The sequence below is a fragment of the Pangasianodon hypophthalmus genome, chromosome 9 (genome assembly GCF_027358585.1).
Source record: "Pangasianodon hypophthalmus isolate fPanHyp1 chromosome 9, fPanHyp1.pri, whole genome shotgun sequence".
Classification (NCBI taxonomy): domain Eukaryota; kingdom Metazoa; phylum Chordata; class Actinopteri; order Siluriformes; family Pangasiidae; genus Pangasianodon; species Pangasianodon hypophthalmus.
Window position 1 is genome coordinate 22,587,193 of NC_069718.1, and position 24,153 is coordinate 22,611,345.

The 24,153-nt window shown below is 38.5% G+C and overlaps 1 protein-coding gene across 1 annotated transcript in view; it reads right to left on the bottom strand.

Moving 5' to 3' along the window:
* LOC113529881 (mucin-2) overlaps positions 1-23,047 on the bottom strand; it is a 31,483-nt gene extending 8,436 nt beyond the window's left edge. Inside the window, exons 1-29 of the mRNA XM_026919450.3 lie at positions 22,889-23,047; positions 22,050-22,311; positions 21,776-21,890; positions 20,925-21,015; positions 20,649-20,773; positions 20,094-20,316; positions 19,779-19,904; positions 19,546-19,660; positions 19,228-19,366; positions 18,751-18,864; positions 18,505-18,571; positions 17,961-18,098; positions 17,545-17,709; positions 17,310-17,404; positions 17,097-17,223; positions 16,305-16,560; positions 16,158-16,210; positions 15,898-15,998; positions 14,146-14,297; positions 13,500-13,638; positions 13,201-13,305; positions 12,765-12,944; positions 12,394-12,633; positions 12,115-12,271; positions 11,480-11,608; positions 11,161-11,305; positions 11,019-11,062; positions 361-10,041; positions 30-175 (exon numbers count right to left, since the gene is read on the bottom strand). Of these exons, the coding sequence (XP_026775251.3) occupies positions 30-175; positions 361-10,041; positions 11,019-11,062; positions 11,161-11,305; positions 11,480-11,608; positions 12,115-12,271; positions 12,394-12,633; positions 12,765-12,944; positions 13,201-13,305; positions 13,500-13,638; positions 14,146-14,297; positions 15,898-15,998; positions 16,158-16,210; positions 16,305-16,560; positions 17,097-17,223; positions 17,310-17,404; positions 17,545-17,709; positions 17,961-18,098; positions 18,505-18,571; positions 18,751-18,864; positions 19,228-19,366; positions 19,546-19,660; positions 19,779-19,904; positions 20,094-20,316; positions 20,649-20,773; positions 20,925-21,015; positions 21,776-21,890; positions 22,050-22,311; positions 22,889-22,964 (13,506 nt within the window). The 5' untranslated portion in view covers positions 22,965-23,047. The remainder of the gene's footprint in view (positions 1-29; positions 176-360; positions 10,042-11,018; positions 11,063-11,160; positions 11,306-11,479; positions 11,609-12,114; positions 12,272-12,393; positions 12,634-12,764; positions 12,945-13,200; positions 13,306-13,499; positions 13,639-14,145; positions 14,298-15,897; positions 15,999-16,157; positions 16,211-16,304; positions 16,561-17,096; positions 17,224-17,309; positions 17,405-17,544; positions 17,710-17,960; positions 18,099-18,504; positions 18,572-18,750; positions 18,865-19,227; positions 19,367-19,545; positions 19,661-19,778; positions 19,905-20,093; positions 20,317-20,648; positions 20,774-20,924; positions 21,016-21,775; positions 21,891-22,049; positions 22,312-22,888) is intronic.
* Between the last annotated feature and the right edge of the window lie 1,106 nt (positions 23,048-24,153).

Below are 24,153 nucleotides of genomic sequence, written 5' to 3' on the forward strand. Positions count from 1 at the left end.
AAAAGCATTGAAGAAAAAAACATACTTACAGTTACTCCCCATTCTGGGCAAGTTACTGGAAGTGGTGGTGTTGTTGGGCATGGTGTTGTTGTGTTCTGTATTACACAACTATCAGAACAGATCATGGTCAAACATATACCTGAGCCAATATGCTTATCTTCAAGTATCATCTGTCCTATAAGAATGAAAAGCAATAGAGAAAAATAGGTAAATATCACAAAACAATGTGTCATGTAAGACTCATTTAAATAAGAAAAGAAAATGGATAAATTTAATACAAATATTGCTTTACAATGTAAGCTACATTCTGTTACTTGATAAGCTCCTAAACTGTATAAATAAATAGTAAAAATATCTAACCTGGTGTATAACGCGTTCCGTTTATTATGCAGAAACACTCTGTGGTTGAGGTAATGACAACTGTGGTTTTACTTTCAGTAGATGAGGACATAGTTGAAACTACTGGAGTAGTTGTTGGTTTGGTAGTTATTCCAGTTGTAGATGGTGGCTCAGTTGTAGGTGTTGTACTACTTTCAGCCGTTGTACTTGATACAGGAGTTGTAGTTGTTGTCACCACTGGAGTGGGTGTTGGTTTGGTAGTTATTTCAGTTGTAGATGGTGGCTCAGTTGTAGGTGTTGTACTACTTTCAGCCGTTGTACTTGATACAGGAGTTGTAGTTGTTGTGACCACTGGAGTAGGTGTTGGTTTGGTAGTTATTTCAGTTGTAGATGGTGGCTCAGTTGTAGGTGTTGTACTACTTTCAGCTGTTGTACTTGATACAGCAGTTGTAGTTGTTGTCACCACTGGAGTGGGTGTTGGTTTGGTAGTTATTCCAGTTGTAGATGGTGGCTCAGTTGTAGGTGTTGTACTACTTTCAGCCGTTGTACTTGATACAGGAGTTGTAGTTGTTGTCACCACTGGAGTGGGTGTTGGTTTGGTAGTTATTTCAGTTGTAGATGGTGGCTCAGTTGTAGGTGTTGTACTACTTTCAGCTGTTGTACTTGATACAGGAGTTGTAGTTGTTGTGACCACTGGAGTAGGTGTTGGTTTGGTAGTTATTTCAGTTGTAGATGGTGGCTCAGTTGTAGGTGTTGTACTACTTTCAGCTGTTGTACTTGATACAGGAGTTGTAGTTGTTGTCACCACTGGAGTGGGTGTTGGTTTGGTAGTTATTCCAGTTGTAGATGGTGGCTCAATTGTAGGTGTTGTACTACTTTCAGCCGTTGTACTTGATACAGGAGTTGTAGTTGTTGTGACCACTGGAGTAGGTGTTGGTTTGGTAGTTATTTCAGTTGTAGATGGTGGCTCAGTTGTAGGTGTTGTACTACTTTCAGCTGTTGTACTTGATACAGCAGTTGTAGTTGTTGTCACCACTGGAGTGGGTGTTGGTTTGGTAGTTATTCCAGTTGTAGATGGTGGCTCAGTTGTAGGTGTTGTACTACTTTCAGCCGTTGTACTTGATACAGGAGTTGTAGTTGTTGTCACCACTGGAGTGGGTGTTGGTTTGGTAGTTATTTCAGTTGTAGATGGTGGCTCAGTTGTAGGTGTTGTACTACTTTCAGCTGTTGTACTTGATACAGGAGTTGTAGTTGTTGTGACCACTGGAGTAGGTGTTGGTTTGGTAGTTATTTCAGTTGTAGATGGTGGCTCAGTTGTAGGTGTTGTACTACTTTCAGCTGTTGTACTTGATACAGGAGTTGTAGTTGTTGTCACCACTGGAGTGGGTGTTGGTTTGGTAGTTATTCCAGTTGTAGATGGTGGCTCAATTGTAGGTGTTGTACTACTTTCAGCCGTTGTACTTGATACAGGAGTTGTAGTTGTTGTGACCACTGGAGTAGGTGTTGGTTTGGTAGTTATTTCAGTTGTAGATGGTGGCTCAGTTGTAGGTGTTGTACTACTTTCAGCTGTTGTACTTGATACAGGAGTTGTAGTTGTTGTCACCACTGGAGTGGGTGTTGGTTTGGTAGTTATTCCAGCTGTAGATGGTGCCTCAGTTGTAGGTGTTGTACTACTTTCAGCCGTTGTACTTGATACAGGAGTTGTAGTTGTTGTCACCACTGGAGTGGGTGTTGGTTTGGTAGTTATTCCAGTTGTAGATGGTGCCTCAGTTGTAGGTGTTGTACTACTTTCAGCCGTTGTACTTGATACAGGAGTTGTAGTTGTTGTGACCACTGGAGTAGGTGTTGGTTTGGTAGTTATTTCAGTTGTAGATGGTGGCTCAGTTGTACGTGTTGTACTACTTTCAGCTGTTGTACTTGATACAGGAGTTGTAGTTGTTGTTACTGTAGGTTGGGATGTTGTTGTGATCACTGGAGTAGTTGTTGGTTTGGTAGTTATTCCAGTTGTAGATGGTGGCTCAGTTTTAGGTGTTGTACTACTTTCAGCTGTTGTACTTGATACAGGAGGAGTAGATTTTTGAACAGTTGTTGCAACACCTTGAGATGCAGATGCTGGAGGACTGTGTGTGATGGTTGGCCCTGTTATAACTGTGATATCTGATGTTTTTGTTAGCTCAGTAGATGCTGATTCAGATGTCACTACTGGAGTAGTTGTTGCTTTGGTAGTTATTCTAGTTGTAGATGATGTCTCAGTTGTAGGTGTTGTACTACTTTCCGCTGTTGTACTTGATACAGGAGTTGTAGTTGTTGTTACTGTAGTTTGGGATGTTGTTGTAACTACTGGAGTAGTTGTTGCTTTGGTAGTTATTCCAGTTGTAGATGGTGGCACAGTTGTAGGTGTTGTACTACTTTCAGCTGTTGTACTTGACACAGTTGTTGAAAGAACAGTTTGAGACACAGATGCTGTAGGAGTGTGTGTGGTGGTTGTCCCTGTTATGACTGTTATACCTGTTGTTTTTGTTAGCCCAGTAGATGTTGATTCAGATGTCACAACTGGAGTAGTTGTTGCTTTGGTAGTTATTCTAGTTGTAGATGTTGGCTCAGTTGTAGGTGTTGTACTACTTTCAGCTGTTGTACTTGATACAGGAGTTGTAGTTGTTGTCACCACTGGAGTGGGTGTTGGTTTGGTAGTTGTTCCAGTTGTAGATGTTGGCTCAGTTATAGATGTTGTACTACTTTCAGCTGTTGTACTTGATACAGGAGTTGTAGTTGTTGTCACCACTGGAGTGGGTGTTGGTTTGGTAGTTGTTCCAGTTGTAGATGTTGGCTCAGTTGTAGATGTTGTACTACTTTCAGCTGTTGTACTTGATACAGGAGTTGTAGTTGTTGTCACCACTGGAGTGGGTGTTGGTTTGGTAGTTGTTCCAGTTGTAGATGTTGGCTCAGTTGTAGATGTTGTACTACTTTCAGCTGTTGTACTTGATACAGGAGTTGTAGTTGGTGTCACCACTGGAGTGGGTGTTGGTTTGGTAGTTGTTCCAGTTGTAGATGTTGGCTCAATTGTAGATGTTGTACTACTTTCAGCTGTTGTACTTGATACAGCAGTTGTAGTTGTTGTCACCACTGGAGTGGGTGTTGGTTTGGTAGTTGTTCCAGTTGTAGATGTTGGCTCAGTTGTAGATGTTGTACTACTTTCAGCTGTTGTACTTGATACAGGAGTTATAGTTGTTGTCACCACTGGAGTGGGTGTTGGTTTGGTAGTTGTTCCAGTTGTAGATGTTGGCTCAGTTGTAGATGTTGTACTACTTTCAGCTGTTGTACTTGATACAGGAGTTGTAGTTGGTGTCACCACTGGAGTGGGTGTTGGTTTGGTAGTTGTTCCAGTTGTAGATGTTGGCTCAATTGTAGATGTTGTACTACTTTCAGCTGTTGTACTTGATACAGGAGTTGTAGTTGTTGTTACTGTAGGTTGGGATGTTGTTGTGACCACTGGAGTGGTTGTTGGTTTGGTAGTTGTTCCAGCTGTAGATGGTGGCTCAGTTTTAGGTGTTGTAGATGTTGTACTACTTTCAGCTGTTGTACTTGATACAGGAGGCTTCGATGTTGTTACTGTAGGTTGGGATGTTGTTGTGACCACTGGAGTAGTTGTTGCTTTGGTAGTTATTCCAGTTGTAGATGTTGGCACAGTTGTAGGTGTTGTACTACTTTCGGCTGTTGTACTTGATACAGGAGTTGTAGTTGTTATCACCACTGGAGTGGGTGTTGGTTTGGTAGTTGTTCCAGCTGTAGATGGTGGCTCAGTTTTAGGTGTTGTACTACTTTCAGCCGTTGTACTTGATACAGGAGTTGAAGTTGTTGTCACCACTGGAGTAGTTGTTGCTTTAGTAGTTATTCCAGTTGTAGATGGTGGCTCAGTTGTAGGTGTTGTACTACTTTCAGCTGTTGTACTTGATACAGGAGTTGTAGTTGTTGTCACCACTGGAGTGGGTGTTGGTTTGGTAGTTGTTCCAGTTGTAGATGTTGGCTCAGTTGTAGATGTTGTACTACTTTCAGCTGTTGTACTTGATACAGGAGTTGTAGTTGTTGTCACCACTGGAGTGGGTGTTGGTTTGGTAGTTGCTCCAGTTGTAGATGTTGGCTCAGTTGTAGATGTTGTACTACTTTCAGCTGTTGTACTTGATACAGGAGTTGTAGTTGGTGTCACCACTGGAGTGGGTGTTGGTTTGGTAGTTGTTCCAGTTGTAGATGTTGGCTCAGTTGTAGATGTTGTACTACTTTCAGCTGTTGTACTTGATACAGGAGTTGTAGTTGTTGTTACTGTAGGTTGGGATGTTGTTGTGACCACTGGAGTGGTTGTTGGTTTGGTAGTTGTTCCAGCTGTAGATGGTGGCTCAGTTTTAGGTGTTGTAGATGTTGTACTACTTTCAGCTGTTGTACTTGATACAGGAGGCTTAGATGTTGTTACTGTAGGTTGGGATGTTGTTGTGACCACTGGAGTAGTTGTTGCTTTGGTAGTTATTCCAGTTGTAGATGTTGGCACAGTTGTAGGTGTTGTACTACTTTCAGCTGTTGTACTTGATACAGGAGTTGTAGTTGTTATCACCACTGGAGTGGTTGTTGGTTTGATAGTTGTTCCAGCTGTAGATGGTGCCTCAGTTTTAGGTGTTGTACTACTTTCAGCCGTTGTACTTGATACAGGAGTTGTAGTTGTTGTCACCACTGGAGTAGTTGTTGCTTTAGTAGTTATTCCAGTTGTAGATGGTGGCTCAGTTGTAGGTGTTGTACTACTTTCAGCTGTTGTACTTGATACAGCAGTTGTAGTTGTTGTCACCACTGGAGTGGGTGTTGGTTTGGTAGTTGTTCCAGTTGTAGATGTTGGCTCAGTTGTAGGTGTTGTACTACTTTCAGCTGTTGTACTTGATACAGCAGTTGTAGTTGTTGTCACCACTGGAGTGGGTGTTGGTTTGGTAGTTGTTCCAGTTGTAGATGTTGGCTCAGTTGTAGATGTTGTACTACTTTCAGCTGTTGTACTTGATACAGGATTTGTAGTTGTTGTCACCACTGGAGTGGGTGTTGGTTTGGTAGTTGTTCCAGTTGTAGATGTTGGCTCAGTTGTAGATGTTGTACTACTTTCAGCTGTTGTACTTGATACAGGAGTTGTAGTTGTTGTCACCACTGGAGTGGGTGTTGGTTTGGTAGTTGTTCCAGTTGTAGATGTTGGCTCAGTTGTAGATGTTGTACTACTTTCAGCTGTTGTACTTGATACAGGAGTTGTAGTTGGTGTCACCACTGGAGTGGGTGTTGGTTTGGTAGTTGTTCCAGTTGTAGATGTTGGCTCAATTGTAGATGTTGTACTACTTTCAGCTGTTGTACTTGATACAGCAGTTGTAGTTGTTGTCACCACTGGAGTGGGTGTTGGTTTGGTAGTTGTTCCAGTTGTAGATGTTGGCTCAATTATAGATGTTGTACTACTTTCAGCTGTTGTACTTGATACAGGAGTTGTAGTTGTTGTTACTGTAGGTTGGGATGTTGTTGTGACCACTGGAGTGGTTGTTGGTTTGGTAGTTGTTCCAGCTGTAGATGGTGGCTCAGTTTTAGGTGTTGTAGATGTTGTACTACTTTCAGCTGTTGTACTTGATACAGGAGGCTTAGATGTTGTTACTGTAGGTTGGGATGTTGTTGTGACCACTGGAGTAGTTGTTGCTTTGGTAGTTATTCCAGTTGTAGATGTTGGCACAGTTGTAGGTGTTGTACTACTTTCAGCTGTTGTACTTGATACAGGAGTTGTAGTTGTTGTCACCACTGGAGTGGGTGTTGGTTTGATAGTTGTTCCAGTTGTAGATGTTGGCTCAGTTGTAGATGTTGTACTACTTTCAGCTGTTGTACTTGATACAGGAGTTGTAGTTGTTGTCACCACTGGAGTGGGTGTTGGTTTGGTAGTTGTTCCAGTTGTAGATGTTGGCTCAGTTGTAGATGTTGTACTACTTTCAGCTGTTGTACTTGATACAGGAGTTGTAGTTGTTGTCACCACTGGAGTGGGTGTTGGTTTGGTAGTTGTTCCAGTTGTAGATGTTGGCTCAGTTGTAGATGTTGTACTACTTTCAGCTGTTGTACTTGATACAGCAGTTGTAGTTGTTGCCACCACTGGAGTGGGTGTTGGTTTGGTAGTTGTTCCAGCTGTAGATGGTGGCTCAGTTTTAGGTGTTGTACTACTTTCAGCCGTTGTACTTGATACAGGAGTTGAAGTTGTTGTCACCACTGGAGTAGTTGTTGCTTTAGTAGTTATTCCAGTTGTAGATGGTGGCTCAGTTGTAGGTGTTGTACTACTTTCAGCTGTTGTACTTGATACAGGAGTTGTAGTTGTTGTCACCACTGGAGTGGGTGTTGGTTTGGTAGTTGTTCCAGTTGTAGATGTTGGCTCAGTTGTTGATGTTGTACTACTTTCAGCTGTTGTACTTGATACAGGAGTTGTAGTTGTTGTCACCACTGGAGTGGGTGTTGGTTTGGTAGTTGTTCCAGTTGTAGATGTTGGCTCAGTTATAGGTGTTGTACTACTTTCAGCTGTTGTACTTGATACAGGAGTTGTAGCTGTTGTTACTGTAGTTTGGGATGTTGTTGTCACCACTGGAGTAGTTGTTGGTTTGGTAGGTGTTGTACTACTTTCCGCTGTTGTACTTGATACAGGAGTTGTAGTTGTTGTCACCACTGGAGTGGGTGTTGGTTTGGTAGTTGTTCCAGCTGTAGATGGTGGCTCAGTTTTAGGTGTTGTACTACTTTCAGCTGTTGTACTTGATACAGGAGGCGTAGATGTTGTTACTGTAGGTTGGGATGTTGTTGTGACCACTGGAGTAGTTGTTGCTTTGGTAGTTATTCCAGTTGTAGATGTTGGCACAGTTGTAGGTGTTGTACTACTTTCAGCTGTTGTACTTGATACAGGAGTTGTAGTTGTTGTCACCACTGGAGTGGGTGTTGGTTTGGTAGTTGTTCCAGTTGTAGATGTTGGCTCAGTTATAGGTGTTGTACTACTTTCAGCTGTTGTACTTGATACAGGAGTTGTAGCTGTTGTTACTGTAGTTTGGGATGTTGTTGTCACCACTGGAGTAGTTGTTGGTTTGGTAGGTGTTGTACTACTTTCAGCTGTTGTACTTGATACAGGAGTTGTAGTTGTTGTCACCACTGGAGTGGGTGTTGGTTTGGTAGTTGTTCCAGCTGTAGATGGTGGCTCAGTTTTAGGTGTTGTACTACTTTCAGCTGTTGTACTTGATACAGGAGGCTTAGATGTTGTTACTGTAGGTTGTGATGTTGTTGTGACCACTGGAGTAGTTGTTGCTTTGGTAGTTATTCCAGTTGTAGATGTTGGCACAGTTGTAGGTGTTGTACTACTTTCAGCTGTTGTACTTGATACAGGAGTTGTAGTTGTTGTCACCACTGGAGTGGGTGTTGGTTTGGTAGTTGTTCCAGCTGTAGATGGTGGCTCAGTTATAGGTGTTGTACTACTTTCAGCTGTTGTACTTGATACAGGAATTGTAGTTGTTGTTACTGTAGGTTGGGATGTTGTTGTGACCACTGGAGTAGTTGTTGCTTTGGTAGTTGTTCCAGCTGTAGATGTTGGCTCAGTTATAGGTGTTGTACTACTTTCAGCTGTTGTACTTGATACAGGAGTTGATGTTGTTGTCACCACTGGAGTAGTTGTTGGTTTAGTAGTTATTCCAGTTGTAGATAGTGGCTCAGTTGTAGATGTTGTACTACTTTCCGCTGTTGTACTTGATACAGGAGTTGTAGTTGTTGTCACCACTGGAGTGGGTGTTGGTTTGATAGTTGTTCCAGTTGTAGATGTTGGCTCAGTTATAGGTGTTGTACTACTTTCAGCTGTTGTACTTGATACAGGAATTGTAGTTGTTGTTACTGTAGGTTGGGATGTTGTTGTGACCACTGGAGTAGTTGTTGCTTTGGTAGTTGTTCCAGCTGTAGATGTTGGCTCAGTTATAGGTGTTGTACTACTTTCAGCTGTTGTACTTGATACAGGAGGCGTAGATGTTGTTACTGTAGGTTGGGATGTTGTTGTGACCACTGGAGTGGGTGTTGGTTCGGTAGTTGTTCCAGTTGTAGATGTTGGCTCAGTTGTAGATGTTGTACTACTTTCCGCTGTTGTACTTGATACAGGAGTTATAGTTGTTGTCACCACTGGAGTGGGTGTTGGTTTGATAGTTGTTCCAGTTGTAGATGTTGGCTCAGTTATAGGTGTTGTACTACTTTCAGCTGTTGTACTTGATACGGGAGTTGTAGTTGTTGTTACTGTAGGTTGGGATGTTGTTGTGACCACTGGAGTAGTTGTTGGTTTGATAGTTGTTCCAGTTGTAGATGTTGGCTCAGTTATAGGTATTATACTACTTTCAGCTGTTGTACTTGATACAGGAGGCGTAGATGTTGTTACTGTAGGTTGGGATGTTGTTGTGACCACTGGAGTAGTTGTTGCTTTGGTAGTTATTCCAGTTGTAGATGTTGGCACAGTTGTAGGTGTTGTACTACTTTCAGCTGTTGTACTTGATACAGGAGTTGTAGTTGTTGTCACCACTGGAGTGGGTGTTGGTTTGATAGTTGTTCCAGTTGTAGATGTTGGCTCAGTTATAGGTGTTGTACTACTTTCAGCTGTTGTACTTGATACGGGAGTTGTAGTTGTTGTTACTGTAGGTTGGGATGTTGTTGTGACCACTGGAGTAGTTGTTGGTTTGATAGTTGTTCCAGTTGTAGATGTTGGCTCAGTTATAGGTATTGTACTACTTTCAGCTGTTGTACTTGATACAGGAGGCGTAGATGTTGTTACTGTAGGTTGGGATGTTGTTGTGACCACTGGAGAAGTTGTTGCTTTGGTAGTTATTCCAGTTGTAGATGTTGGCACAGTTGTAGGTGTTGTACTACTTTCAGCTGTTGTACTTGATACAGGAGTTGAAGTTGTTGTGAACACTGGAGTAGTTGTTGCTTTAGTAGTTATTCCAGTTGTAGATGGTGGCTCAGTTGTAGGTGTTGTACTACTTTCAGCTGTTGTACTTGATACAGGAGTTGTAGTTGTTGTTACTGTAGGTTGGGATGTTGCTGTGACCACTCGACTAGTTGTTGTTTCAAAACAATCACAACAAAGTACTCTAATTTCGTAATCAAAACATTTGTATGGGCGTTGTGACTGTTTATTCTTTTCACACGTTAAACCAAATGAAACATTGCACTGCACAACCTGACCTGTATATTGTACAAATTCTTCCAGAGATATATCAGGTTGCTGTACACTTCTGCACTGGATGTCTTCTGGATGATCACATATCACCTTTCCACTATTCTTGATATTTTCATATGTTTCTAAATCATCTCCCCCTTTTTCTGTTGGGTCATACACATTGATCCAGTCAGTCCATTCACATCTGCATGGTGTAGTTATCGTGAGTGTAGTACTGCTTTCACTGGTTGTAGGTGATGTAGTGTGTGTAGTACTAGAGGGTTCTGTTGTGCTCTGGGAGGTGCTTTCGGGTGTAGTTGATGTTTCTGTTGTTGTTGTTGGTGGTGCAGTGGTTGTTGAGCAGGGATAGGTGCCATTAATGACAGTGCTATTTATTATGCATATAGCATAGTAACATGTTCCCATGTTGTCCGTTACATTGTATATGACATCAGAGGCATTATATTGTGTTCCATTGTAAATGCAGCACCCTTTAAGAGACAAAGAGCATTTATTAAGTATTATCATTGATGATATAAGAGTGAACTTAATAAACTAATTTTATCTTCATTCAGTTAAGGCATTGAATAACTATATGTGTCCTATCTTCTTGGGTGCACAGAGACTGTTGCATGCAGCATTTCAACAAATTTTTCACGACCTTGGTTCATGCATTTAGTTACCCTACACAACTCACATTGCACAAGAGTGAGAAATTTGCCACAACAAATTTGAAATTACATTCAGTAATAAAATAGTAGTAGCCTAATGACAGTATCTAAAGTTAGCAGTTAGCTGTCAGTTCTGAGAGGTCTGAGATGCAGAGATGCATGGTTGACTCAGTATGCTAGCCATAAGTGACTTAAAGTAGCATAAATCAGGCAAGGCTCAGTGCTTAAGGCTATGGGCTACTGATCAGAAGGACATAAATTCAACCCCTGGCCCTTGAGCAAGGCCATTAGGGGTACCATATCATGGCTGACCCTACACTCTGGCCCTAGCTGTCTAACAAGCTTGGATATTTGGGGAAAAATAATGATTTCACTGTACTGTACTTCTAGAATGTAGTACATGTATACTTATATATGTATACATGTATCTAATGAAATCCAATCAAGTGAGAAGAGTAAGATCAGGTAAATATATGGAAGCAATGAATATCATTCCCCTACCTGCCACTTATGCAATGCCACTTATGAGATTTTCAAAGTGAGGTATTATCTTTAGCATAGTTGTTTAAAATGAGTAATATAATGGCTGTGAACAATCTAATTCATACATTTAATGTTTTGTATTTAGCAAAACATTTTGCGTACAGTGCACATGAATCTGAACCTATATGAACAAAAACTGCAAGAACCTTTCAAATACATTCTCATGTCCTTGTAATATGTAGTGGTAACATGACTGTCACTGTCTAACAAAGATAGGGCCTATATATATTATATATTTTATGATATGTGCTTACCAGGTTTGGGAGAACATTTTTCCTCTCCATTTTCACCACAGTAACTGGAAAAAATATACAAGGATATACAGTTTATATAAAGTCAGTCTTGGATGCATTCTTTTACAGAGTTAAATGTTATAGAAGTAGTGACCGGTCATACCATGAAGAGCATAGTTTTTCAGTTGGTATTGGCTCCCCAGGTATGTACTCTGTTCCATTGATGATGCATACATCACATTCCTCAACGCAAATTTGTTTCTTTTCATCAAAAATAGGCTTGTCGTCTGGACATTTGGGATAACATCCTGTATAAAAGAATGACATTCAACATAGTGTATACTGCTTTTTCCTTGCTTTAACACAAACTATTTTGCTAGTTCAGGATTTACATTGGAATTGGTACCAAGCATCACTGTAAAAAGCAAATCATACAGACAGAGAGAGTACAGCTAAACAATCAGGATTGGATGCACACTTACCTTCCACATTAGGTAAAGGGTTGGTGCAGTTGCCGCTAGGGTTGAGGCAGGTTTTGTAGCATGGTGTGTGACAGGGACTGTAGTGCCATGTGCATTCATACTGGTTATTGTAGTAGTCACAGAATACAGCTTTTCGGTGGAAAGTTACACACATACAAGTCAATTTAATATCCCAATAAGGATTTTGTAAAGCTTAATCTGTGTACAACTTAAGTATGTGGTACATTGCCACGGATTTATGGTATACTTCTCTTGATTCCTATTGACACATTTATAAAATATAACTGTTTATTCCATTAAGACATAATTGGGATGTTTCAGGATTATGTTTAGGATTTTGTTTCCAAAAATGCAAAATATTGTTTCTTTATCTTTATTCTTTACTTTAGTGTTTTTAAAATAATGTGCAGAGGTATATGTATGAACAATATGTAAATTAAAGTAAATACAATAGTATGTAAACTACTTAAAATGTATCACAAAAGTTAAATGGGCCTATATGTACAGTATGTATTGAAAACATTACTGTGACCTTTTAGTATACGGTATTAAGTCACGAATAGCAGTCATTTATAAATATGACATGCATTGCTGGATTCATATGTATTGGATATTATAGAGGAGAGGAGGCTTACGACAGATCTCTGGGGTTCTCCAAGCGACACAGACTCCTGCTTCATGACAGGCTTGTGCATAAGCTGCCACAGCAGTGCAGAAACATTCGCAGTCCCCACCAGTGTCACATGCACATGAGTCTTTTACACAGTTGTCAAAATATGGGGTCCACTCCACCTGCACATACATATATTCAACCAAATGTCTACATAATATCTATGAGTCTCCAGAACTTGTCCTATTTAAAATAATGTGATTTAAATAATGGCATTACAAAGATAAGCTTTGCTTGACTGTACCTTATTGTGGCAGTCTTTGAAAGTGTCAGATTTAATGATGCTGCACTGCAGTTTTGCCCAAGTGTGGCGGTTAGGTGTTCCAGAACATGGATCAAAGTCTGGCTTAGCATCTGGGCAAGGGTTGTTTACTTTCCAGCTGTTTGCAAATTCCAAAACATCAGAAACATGCAGCAAGCTTTGAGTGGTGAAGTCGTCTTTGCCATTTCCATTGTAGTTTCCGCACAATCCACAAACCTCTCCCTGGAAAACAATTAGGTATATCCAGCCTTATAAGTTGTGATCAGAATAATGTGGGTCAAAACTATTCTTTGCTATTGTGATATGTGAATTAAAAGCAAACAATTCAGTCTGGTTCAGTACTTTTGTCTCACCATATGCTCAGGTTGAAGAATGATGCGGACTGTCGTTTTACGGTCCCACAGAACTGTTAGGCCAATGGCAGAATCTATGACCAGGTAAAGACCCACATTTCTCACATTGACCTTAATAGATAGACCAGGTTTAACCTCAGTTTTTGTTATTTTGCCATCCCTCAACTCCAGCTCTGTTCTCTGTTGAGATTGACAACAAAACATAGTGTAAGTACAGCATGTGTTTGAAAATTAAGACATCAAAGTAAAGGCATGTAATTGAAGAAGTAATAAAAAAATGACAAGACTGAACAGTGTACATCAATATATATATAGATTCGATAATGCAGAAATCATAAAATACACATTTATAGAAAAATTTGTACTAAAAAAATGGGTGCTTTAGACTTTTGCACAGTACTGAATAAATTATAATTGATTAATAAGATGTTCTTACTCCCAGTACAATCCGAACAGCTTTGGAACAAGTGGTCCCTGTTGTCCCACATGGTACGTTCTCTGTGATCACATGAAATGTCCCTGTCTTATTTCCACAATTGTCCTTTAAAGCAGTGGAAACAAGTATTATTAGAAAACAAAAGAGTCCATATGGTTTCCATATGACATAGGGATATGCCCCTATGGTCAGCATTTCTACTCAATGTATCAGACTGTTGACAAATTACTTTAGTAATTTAGTCAGTAGGTTAGTACATAGTAAAAGAAATTTGGCAAGCAAAGTGCAATATTAGATACCTGGACAACTATATAACTACAATCTCCACTAAAACCAAATCTTTGCTTATCGAAAGTGTTGTAATGTCCACTGCCATAGATGGTGCAAGTGCCAGGGCATTTTTTCTTGGTGCAATCCCACTTGCCATGTTTACAGATGCTGGGAAATAATGAAAGGACAATTTAGACTTCTATTTATTAATCATCATTTTTTAAAAATGTTTTGATACCACTAACTATTACTCAAATATTTAATACAATTAAAAAACAACAAAAATGCACTATAAAGCAGACTCATTCTTGGTTGCACATTCACACAGTACAGACATTTGCTGTAAGTCAATTGAACTAATTTTAATAGTGAAATAATATACTGTAACAAACGCCAAAGGCAGTCAAGGAGGAGGCAGAACCGAGTGAACTCAAACGTAACATTTAATAATAAACAGAACTCAAACATAACCTAAAGAACAAACATAAGGCAAACATAAAATATGCGTGCATCTCTCACTCCCCCTCGGCATCTCCAGTCGCTCCTTTATCCCTCTCTCCTACTGATTAGATAACTCAGTGCCAGGTGTGCATCCTCACAGCCTGGCCCCTCCCTCCCCCTGGTCACATATACCAAATATTTTAACACCTGAAAAATAAAGCATTACGAACATACCATTTGTTACACTGGTCTGATATTTGAGAACCTGGAGCATAAAAGTGATTGTCATGTTGGCAAGGGCAGTCATGCTCCTTAACACAGTAACCACGACCATCATCAAGCAGGCCTGCAGGACACTGACATCCTGACTCACAGTCTGCAAGATACTAAAATGAGAAATGAGAAACAAAATTAAAAGATAAAAGCGCACTCGTAAGAAAAAGAACATATGTAAATGATTCTGCAGGTTTTAGTCTGCTGACAACATTTAACTGTTTGTGTTGTATGAATACAATTGCTACCATTTGAATAAAATAAAAATCACTATCAATACTATCAATTACACTATCTATAAAACATAAAAAGGCATCATAACATTTTTGAAAAAAAAGCAAATAGTGTGCAAACCAAGCATACTTAAGTGCATAAATAGTATATTTCAAGTATGTAAAGAATTTTTTATTTCATGTTCTAGAAATACACCTAAAATTTATTTTTCTGTAATTTCCTGTAATAAATACCTATTGTATAAATTAATACCTTTTAAATTATACTTCAGTATTCTGTAAGAAACTAATGTATACTTAAACAAAAGTATATTTGTCATGTCAAATTGAGTGTGTTATTTATTATTAAGTACACTTTAAAGCAATGTAATATTTTAGCTGTTTGAAAAATCCTCATATGAAATTGAAATATATATTTGAATGTCCTCCCTTGTAAAAGAAAAGTGTTTTTAAATGTAGTCTTAAAAAACATAATTAAAGAGACAAGTACATGACACTTTATACATGTACTAAATGTATTATTTCAGAACAATGTTAAATGTTACTTAAGTTATTTTAAATATATCTATGTTTAAACATATCATGCATTTAATTATGCTTTTAAGTGCTTTTTTTAAACAACCTATCTGCGCTTAAGTAGATTTAAGGATGTAATTTGTAGACATTATTATTATCATGCTTGAAGTACGTTTTTAATATGCTACTGGGTGTATTGATACACAGAAATTAACTCTTTTTACCAGAGGCCAAAGAGAGTTAATTTATTAATCACGCATTTTAAATTCTAGTTCGATTTAAAGTTGTGGAACATCCAAGAGACAAGTTAGCTCCTGTTATCACTTACAGTATAGCTGTGATAAATAGTCATTCCCTCACCAGCCTCTCTCTCTCCCTGTCTCTCAAAAAATGCTGCTTGTCAATTTACCGAACCAGAAAGCGTAAACTCCTCTGCCCTGAAGACTTTTCCAAGCTCTGAAACTTTGCAAAGTGTCGTGACTGTTACAAAGTACTGACACCTGAGACTCCTTCCATAAATGTTAAATAAACATCTCAACAAAAACATCAGCACATCAATGATTGTATATTTTACTTTGTTATACAAGATTATTTTTTAAAAATACGTCTATTATTAGTCTTAGATTATGTGAACCATCCACCATACAAGTCCCTGTGTTTGAGCTGTTACTATAGAAACAATAACGGATTAGAAATAACGTAATAAATCATTCATGTTACAACAGCGGATTTACTGTCTGAGCTGTGCCGTTTTACAAAAATAATGCACACTTTCTGACCAATCAGATTCGAGAATTCAAATATGCTACAGTATAGCTACCTATAATGCATTACAGAATGATGTATATCAAGTGAAAACTAGATTTATACATTTTACTTAATAATGGCCAGCTTTTGGTAGCACATTCTGACATTTGGACTCTCCTGTAGATTAGAAGAAACACAATATATGCAAGATACTCACGCAGTCAACGTTCTTTTGTGCACATGTTTGTGCACACGCTAACCCATGCTCATCCGGCCCTGCTGTACTGCAGTTAAAGAAGACCTTTGGAGCAGGACATTCTGTGGGATACAGAGAGGTTTAAGAAGTGTGCAAAATTTATATACTCGTAAAGCATTTTACTAGCCCTATTTAAAACTAACTGACAGAAAAAAACTCTGTAGGAATGTGTTTATTTCAATTCTGTCAACGTATTGTTGCGCAAAGGTAAATTTACAGACCTTTAAGACGAGGCCTCCAGGATTGGCAGTGAAGCTTTCCATTTGTACAAATACTAAGAGAACAGATACATTACAGTGTTAAGTATTTGCTTTAATTGCACTGTATTTAACACACTTCATGTTTCTGACTGACTGTTAACCACTTACCAGTGCTCATTTTTGATGTTGATTGACTTGCCAGGTTTAATGTGCTCTCCATTGTAATAACAGGGGCATTTGTCTATGGGCACACAAACACCATTCTCACTCTCATAGAGCCCTTCTGGACAGACACATCCATCCACGGGCACGTAGTCAGTGCTGCAGCCCTGACGTTCCAAGCTAAGGGAGTCACATGTGTGCTGGCATTGCTTAACCTTGTAGGTGAAAGTCTGGGAAGCTGGGCAGCTTTTAGTATATTTCTCTGTATTTGTAAGACACACAAGGAAAATAAGGTAAATATGTGAAATAGTCAAAATATTTGCTAACACTATACAATACTGATCTATAACTCATACATAGCTACTATTAACTACTAATACATTTATATATACTGTGTATATGCAGTATCAATCTATCTGTCTATCTATCTATCTATCTATCTATCTATCTATCTATCTACCTGTCTATCCACACACACACACACACACAGACACACACACAACATGTCACATTCAGCACCATATCAATGAGATGATTTGCACTTTAGCTTACTTATAAGCATCTATCTAAAACAGTAGTGTCTAGTTAAATAGGTTCTTATCTCCCATAATTCTTTTCTGTAGGAGATATATAGGACATGTATTACCCAGTATTCATTAGCAGTTAATAATAGTGCCTTAGGTGTTAATATAGTACTACTTTTCTGTTCCTGTTTCATCCCTTATTGAATAGTGTTTTAAAGCATTACCAGATATTCTGTCATGCAGGCACACACTGATAAAAGAGTTTTATTCCTACCACACACTGTGTGTCTCCAGCTTTGCAAGAACACACCCTTTGCTGCGCATGCCCGAACATAGGAGGAGAAGACAGCACACAGACAGTCCTCGCTCTTCTCACACGTGCAGCTTGAGTATTTACACCTCTGTATATGGTCAAAAAAAAGTTTTTGCATTGAAATATTTTGGGGGAACCTGATTAATATAAAGTGCTCCAAAATGCTTAGATTACCTTGTAGTAGCTTTCTGGGTTAACAGTAGAATGGCATTTCGTAAAAACACCTTCCTTCTCCTTCAGTTTAGAGCACCAGTGCTCTGCATAGCTCTCTACAGATCATTAAATCTTCATTAAGAATACCATACTCGGGTTCTTAAAGGGTCATTTTGTCTGTGACTACAGTAACAATTTTTTTTAAGTCCTTTGAGAGAAAAGCAGAATGTTGAAGTTTGAGTAAAGTTCTTCTCACCACTGTCTATGCTGTAGCTGCAGGGGTCATCAAGCCTCTCTGTATAGTCAGGACAGTTGGACTGAGCCTTCCAGGAATTCCCAAAGCATGTGGCTGTCCCTTCAACTACACCTTGTGGGGTCGTCAGTTCATCAGACAGCACCATGTTGAAGTTTCCACACAGACCTGCACCAAAACACAGCATTGAGAGAAGGGAAGCATGTATGAGTGCACAAATATTTCAAGACAAGGTTCTTTTCACTCACAGTGATATCAGAGTGTTCAACTTTAACCTGGAATTGGTCTTAGTTATGTATATACATAGAGTAGAGCAAAATAACTCAATTAGACAATCATTCTGTCATGTTGTCTTATATCTACTCGTTTGCCAATTTCTTGATTACTGATCCGATAAATAAATGATGATGAGCACTCACCACAGGTCTTGGTCTGGAAGCTCTGATCCAGGGTGATGTAGAGCTGCATGAGTGGAACCAGTTGCACCTGCATCTGGAGCCCAAAAGTGGTCTGCAACATGATGTGGAAGGACGACGGTCTGAATATGGTGAATTCAGCTGGGAAACAAAGAGCCAAAGGTCTTAAAAAGGTGTGGGATGGAGTTTGGGTATAGTATCAAATAACTTGCAACACAACAAAAAGTCCAGCTGCTCTACAAGGATGCTATATATAATATTTCAAGCTTTGAGCTTGATTACACAGCATTAAATATTCAGTATAGAAATATGCACACAATACAGGTCAAAAAGTACTGTGTTTGGATAAGTATTAAATGAATTATTAGTAATAAGTGACCTTTTAACACCAGTAGCGAACACAAGTTATAGCAATTAATGTCACCATTTTACTTTGTAGGTATTAAATTTGCACAAAGCATTATACTGAATATTAAATGTACTCTTTTATGGAACACTGCTGTGACTTCCAACTAGGGCTAAAAATGCTTTAATAAATCATTCTTACCAGTGGTGTAAGGGAGGGTTATATCTCCATTGTGCCTTACTATGCCATCATCTTTGATGATTAAGGCCTGGAGAAGACAGATTCATGATCAGGATAGTCAGGATTTTTTTTTTAGCATTTTAACAGGAATTAGCATGTCCCAAAACTTTGTGCTGGAACAGTACGGTTTATACATTTTGTGTTATTATCATAATTTCAAAGTGCATCAGTGGTTGACAGATTGGAAAATTGAAAATTGATGCTCACATTACTCTTGTCGTTGTTGAGTAGTAATGCAACTGATTTCAGGCAAGTGTCTGTAGGTTGGGCAACACAAGGAATAAGTTGTCCCAAAATAATGAACTTTGAGTCCACACAGTCCTACAGAAAAGAGAGGGGAACATAGAAAACATCGTAATTAAATGTTAATGTTAAATTAAGTGGCTTACTGAATAAACAAGCTCCCTGAAAAAGATCTGTGTGAGGTTTACAAAGTCAAGGTGTTATATACTGTAGTCAAAGAATGGATATAAAAATGTTTCTGGATAAAGCCTACATTATGAAATTGTATGTTGTATGTAGCAATAACAGGCTTGTCACTGTGGATTTCATTCAGCAATCCATCTTGGTTTCTCATGGTATTTTTTTGATCAAGTGTCAACAACCCTGTTGACATCTTTCATAGCTTCAATGTTAACTCCAATGTTAATCAAAAATATAATATATTAATGTTTATTCACTTACTTTGGAAACAACATAATAGCAGTTCCCATGGAAGGTAAATTCTTTTCCATCAAAAGTAGTGAAGTGGGAACCCTCCTCCATAGCACACACACCTGGGACAGACAGACTCTTGCAGATCCACCTTCCCTGTTGACACACACTAAGACACACAGCGCTATCAGTCTGCAGCACCTTAACAAATCAATACACTTACAAGATGAATAATGTCTTGGTATGGTGTGGTTATAAATTAAAATATGAACATGATATTGCCAGCATTAGAATAGAATTGAATTGACTTGAAATTATTTTGTATTTGCCAATCAAATTTGCAGTTACCATTCTTCATCATCCTTGAGCAGAACCTCTCCAGGGTTGTACACCTTGTTGTGCTTACACTGGCACTGATCCTGAGGGATACAGCCTCTCTTAGAGATATCATCAAACACAGTACCTACAGCAGCCAAATCAAAAATCACATTTTAGTTTATAATAAATGGTAGAAGACTTCTGTCATGTGACTACTTGTCTGTATACTTGGGTGTCATTGTATATGTATGTATATGACTGACCAGGTGGGCAGAAGCAGCCATCCATCTTGTGTTCCTCACACAGTGAGCTGGTTTCTGTGTGTGTGCACGTGTCTTGACATGGGGAACCGCTCTCAGAGTACTCCATGTTAAAGGGGCAATTCACAGCTATGTGAGTAAAAATCCAGCATCAGGTCAATGTGGCGTGGGTTAGGACTGTATTGGAACTAGATAAGCAATGATCATTCACAGGACTGCATTCTTTCAGGTCAGTATGTTGCAACAGGTAGTATATTACCATGCTAGTTATTTCAGAGTATTTAAAGGTAGAAATAGTAACGGTAATAAAGTCTTTACCACAAAAGGTTGGTGTTCTGAAGTTGGGTGGCCTTCCCCCTGCATGGGAGCACTGGCGTGAGTACTCAGACAGGGTGCTGCAGAGAGCTGTATTGTCCTCTAGGTCCCCTGGGCGACTCCTGCACCTGTCCATCATGCAGGCTTGAATATAAGGCTCTGGACTCAAAACATTCCTACAGAGGGACCAGCGTTCATCCTCCAGCAGCTCAGAACAGTCTTCTCGCTGCACATATGGCAAAGCACAAGTATGCACTGATTCTTCATAAACAACATTGTGAACTGCCTTTCCTCAAGTGGTTTGTGTAAAACAGCTGACAACCCAATTAAGGCAGTATTTTGTGAACAAATTAATGTAAATTAGCAGCACTCAGTTGTAATCATCTTTCATAAACTAACATGAATTTTACCAAATTCTAAGATAAAATAGTAGGGCAGTATAACACATTATAAACTAGGTAAACACATTTTAATATAATTGACAAATGACACATTTTCATTTTACAACAGATAATTTCAAAGTAATAAATGCTGCTGGAAGAGATTTCTACATCTTACAAATGATTGGCACTTGTCGAGTTTGTTTTCTTCACTGTCAAATTCTTCGTAAGGGTCCTCACACATGTCATTGGGGTTGTGGATCCTGTGCTTGTTGCCAAACTCAATGAAGCCAGTGACACGACCTGTGTGAGACAATATGATAAGCATCTATTCAGTCATCTATTCAAACACACTTGTTTAAGAGAAGACTTCTTCCTCCTTGGCTCACATTGTATAATATATAGTATATTTGTCTTAACAGAATAAAAAAAAAACTTCTTTGGTGCAACTTACCATAACTTAGGAACTCGTCATAAACAGGAACCCCATTGAAATCTCCACAAAGTCCACAGGTGTGATTAGCATATTTAGTGTCCAGTTCCACCTGGTTTAGAAAGGCGAGGAAAGGTACCTGGTTATATAGTTGTTTTTACAACTTAAACATTTCACATGGCTTCTTTGCACACACACACACGGTTGTCTTAAAATCCTTATGAGAACCTTACATTTACATTTTTTACATGCTTTTTTTAAGTTATAGCTGCATTTTTTTTTAAGAAAACACACACAATACTTGTGCTTTGAATGCTCTGTGCTGAACTAGTGCACAGTTTTGTGGGTCTCCTCCTTCAACATCTTTTTCCTCACCTCCATTACTTTTATGTGTTTCATTAGTTTCTCATTCTAGTTTAGTGTGGTTGAATGTCAGGAAATATGAGTTTCTAGAATTTTGGCATTTACATCTATTAAATTCACATAAATTAAATATATTCACTAATGCATGTATGTTGTATGAATTATTAAGCTGCTGAAATCAGCAAATGTAAATTTAGTACTGAACTGACTTTGGCTCTCTGAAAAGTGATGATCAGAAAGGGACTTGCCCTTACAAGGCTATGTCCTCTGATTAGACACGGGTTAATGCAATATGCTAAATCACTCAACAACTGTTCTATGTGTTGTGCAAATGTTTCTAATGACTTGCACTAACTAAGGCTCTGCTGTTGTCCTGCCAATACAATTTCACTAGTAGCCAGTACAGCTCATAAACTATTCTCACATCACAAAGACATTTTTTTACTTTGATAATATAGATATCTTTTTCCTGGCAAAGTGTACATGTTAAATTTTAATAGTGATATTACCATGATAGAATCATCTTTATTCCATGTGACACTGAGGCCCAGTTTGGCGTAAAGTTTAATGTAGATAAAGTTCTCTTCAAGCATCACCCCTGCTACATATTGTGGCAGTTTTACACTAATGTGAGACACAGAAAAAGAAAGAGATGCGGGACAAAAAGGAATGGTTATTCAACTCATTAGGAGTTAGTAAAGTAAACCATAATATAACAGCACAAAGGTTTACTACATTATGAATGAAATTATTACATTTCCGTTTAAGAATGAAATATCTTACATATCGCTGTTGACCATAACCACATTCTTGGTGAGCTCAATGGCCATGTCTCCTATAGTGACCAGAACTCTGGTGATTTTTGAGTTCCCAGGGGTCTCTGCTCTTTTCACGTGCACAGAGAAACCCTGCACAGGCCCACGGCAGTCAGAGACTAGGTTATATTCACAAGTGCCTTGGAATGAGTAGATGTCCCCATCAAATGTCTGAAAGTGGAAATTTCCCCACATGCTACATATGTTGCTGGTATGGTTGCTATGGCGCACTGGGGGGGACAAGCAGGACAAGACATTAAGCAAAGACAGGCATTTACTTTAGAGTCGTTCATTTTTACTTCAGTGATTCAACATCAGTTGTGTCATATACAGAATGAGACATGAACTTTTACAACTGCAAACAGGATGTGCAGTAGCACAAGAACGATTCTATCAAATACTGGCTATTTCCTCTCAGAAGAAACTTCAAGAGAATTTTAGTTCCCTTTCTCTTCATTGCCTTTTAATACACAGTAAAATCAAAAGATTAAACTAGAAAAAAATTGAACAAGAAATTCTTACACAATTCTGTGAACCTGCTTCTCATATTTTTAGGGTTTTTTTTTTTACTTTCTTACTTATTTACTCTTACTTGCTTGTTTGTTTGTTTATTTTTAATGTTTTTTTTTTGCTATGGTGACAAGTTAATATGGTTAAAAGTCATTTGGAGCTGTTATAAAGAGCATAAATAGTTGTAAATTTACACTCTGATAAATAAATATAATTATTGTATATTACAAATATTAAATTCAGACATCTGAACAATATGACACTACAAGACTGGTCAAAGCATTGATCATCTCTTACCCCTCACTGCGTTCACCTGGAGGCCACAGGTCAAAGCCAGGGCCAGAGCACAGAGTGTAGATATACTCCATGCCATGGTGGGCTTGAGGGTGGGTCTGTCCACACTCCTCAGGTCAAGCACACGTACTGCTACCTCTGCCAGCTCTCCGAACCCCTTATATCGCTTTTACACAGTCCTAAATGCCACCCTCCCTCTCTGGGAGGAACCCTCAGTCCAAGTCACTTTTATTGAGACATGACAAATAAAAGGCCAGCCTGGTATCTTAATGGTCCTTCGTGTGTGTGTACAAATGTGTGTGTGTGTCTGTCCAGATCCTGAGCATGAATACGAATACCTAAAGTGTAGTGTGATGTTTTTAGCGTTGCTTAGAGATCATAGATTTAAACTTCAGGACAATGATAAGAACATTCAATTTATCAATATATTTGTTGATCAGCTTCCTTTTCTGGAATATCATTTTAGAATCAAATTCCATGTTTGTTTAGTTCAGCAATTGCACTCTTCCTGTAAAAGTGAGCTCAGATATCAGCTATCGCAGCTTAGTCTAACCATGATATGCAGACAATTATCGCTATTTTGAAATTCATTCATATGTTCAAGAAAAAAAATAGTCAGTAGCTTATACCATTATTATTATTATTATTATTATTATTATTATTATTATGCTTGTTAAGGTGATTTGGTGTCTGAATGAATTATAATCAGTAATGAATGTTTATATGTGACCATATACAGACTATTATTATCAATCCAATAATCTGAATATTATTTGTTTTCAGGGACTTTGAATTTTTATAATGTGTTGAAAATTGGCATAATGGACTGCTTCATAAATGCCATCTTAGATTGCAAATAAATGGCACAAAAATTAAATATACAATTAAAAATACTATTACTTGCCCAGGTTGATCAACTGAGAATGGTTTAGTGTCCAAAGTTTGTTTTCCTATATTTAAGAAAAAAATTATACCGGCCACTGGTTATCAGAAATGTCATACGTAATTTAAGATTATGTAATAACACAGTTTGCACAGTTTGAAGCAAGTATATGATGATTCAGGCCAGTAGTTTGCACAATACTAAACTGGTAGCTAAAAGTTTCCATTACTTGATAGCAGCATCAGCGCAAAAAAGCTAAAGACACAAACTTTGGACATCAGTCATATTTTGGCTGATTGACTAAATGGCCAAATGATTACTATAATGACAGGCTAAACCTTTTTTTTATTGATTTACATAAAGGTTGTTGACCTCTCTGGTTGAA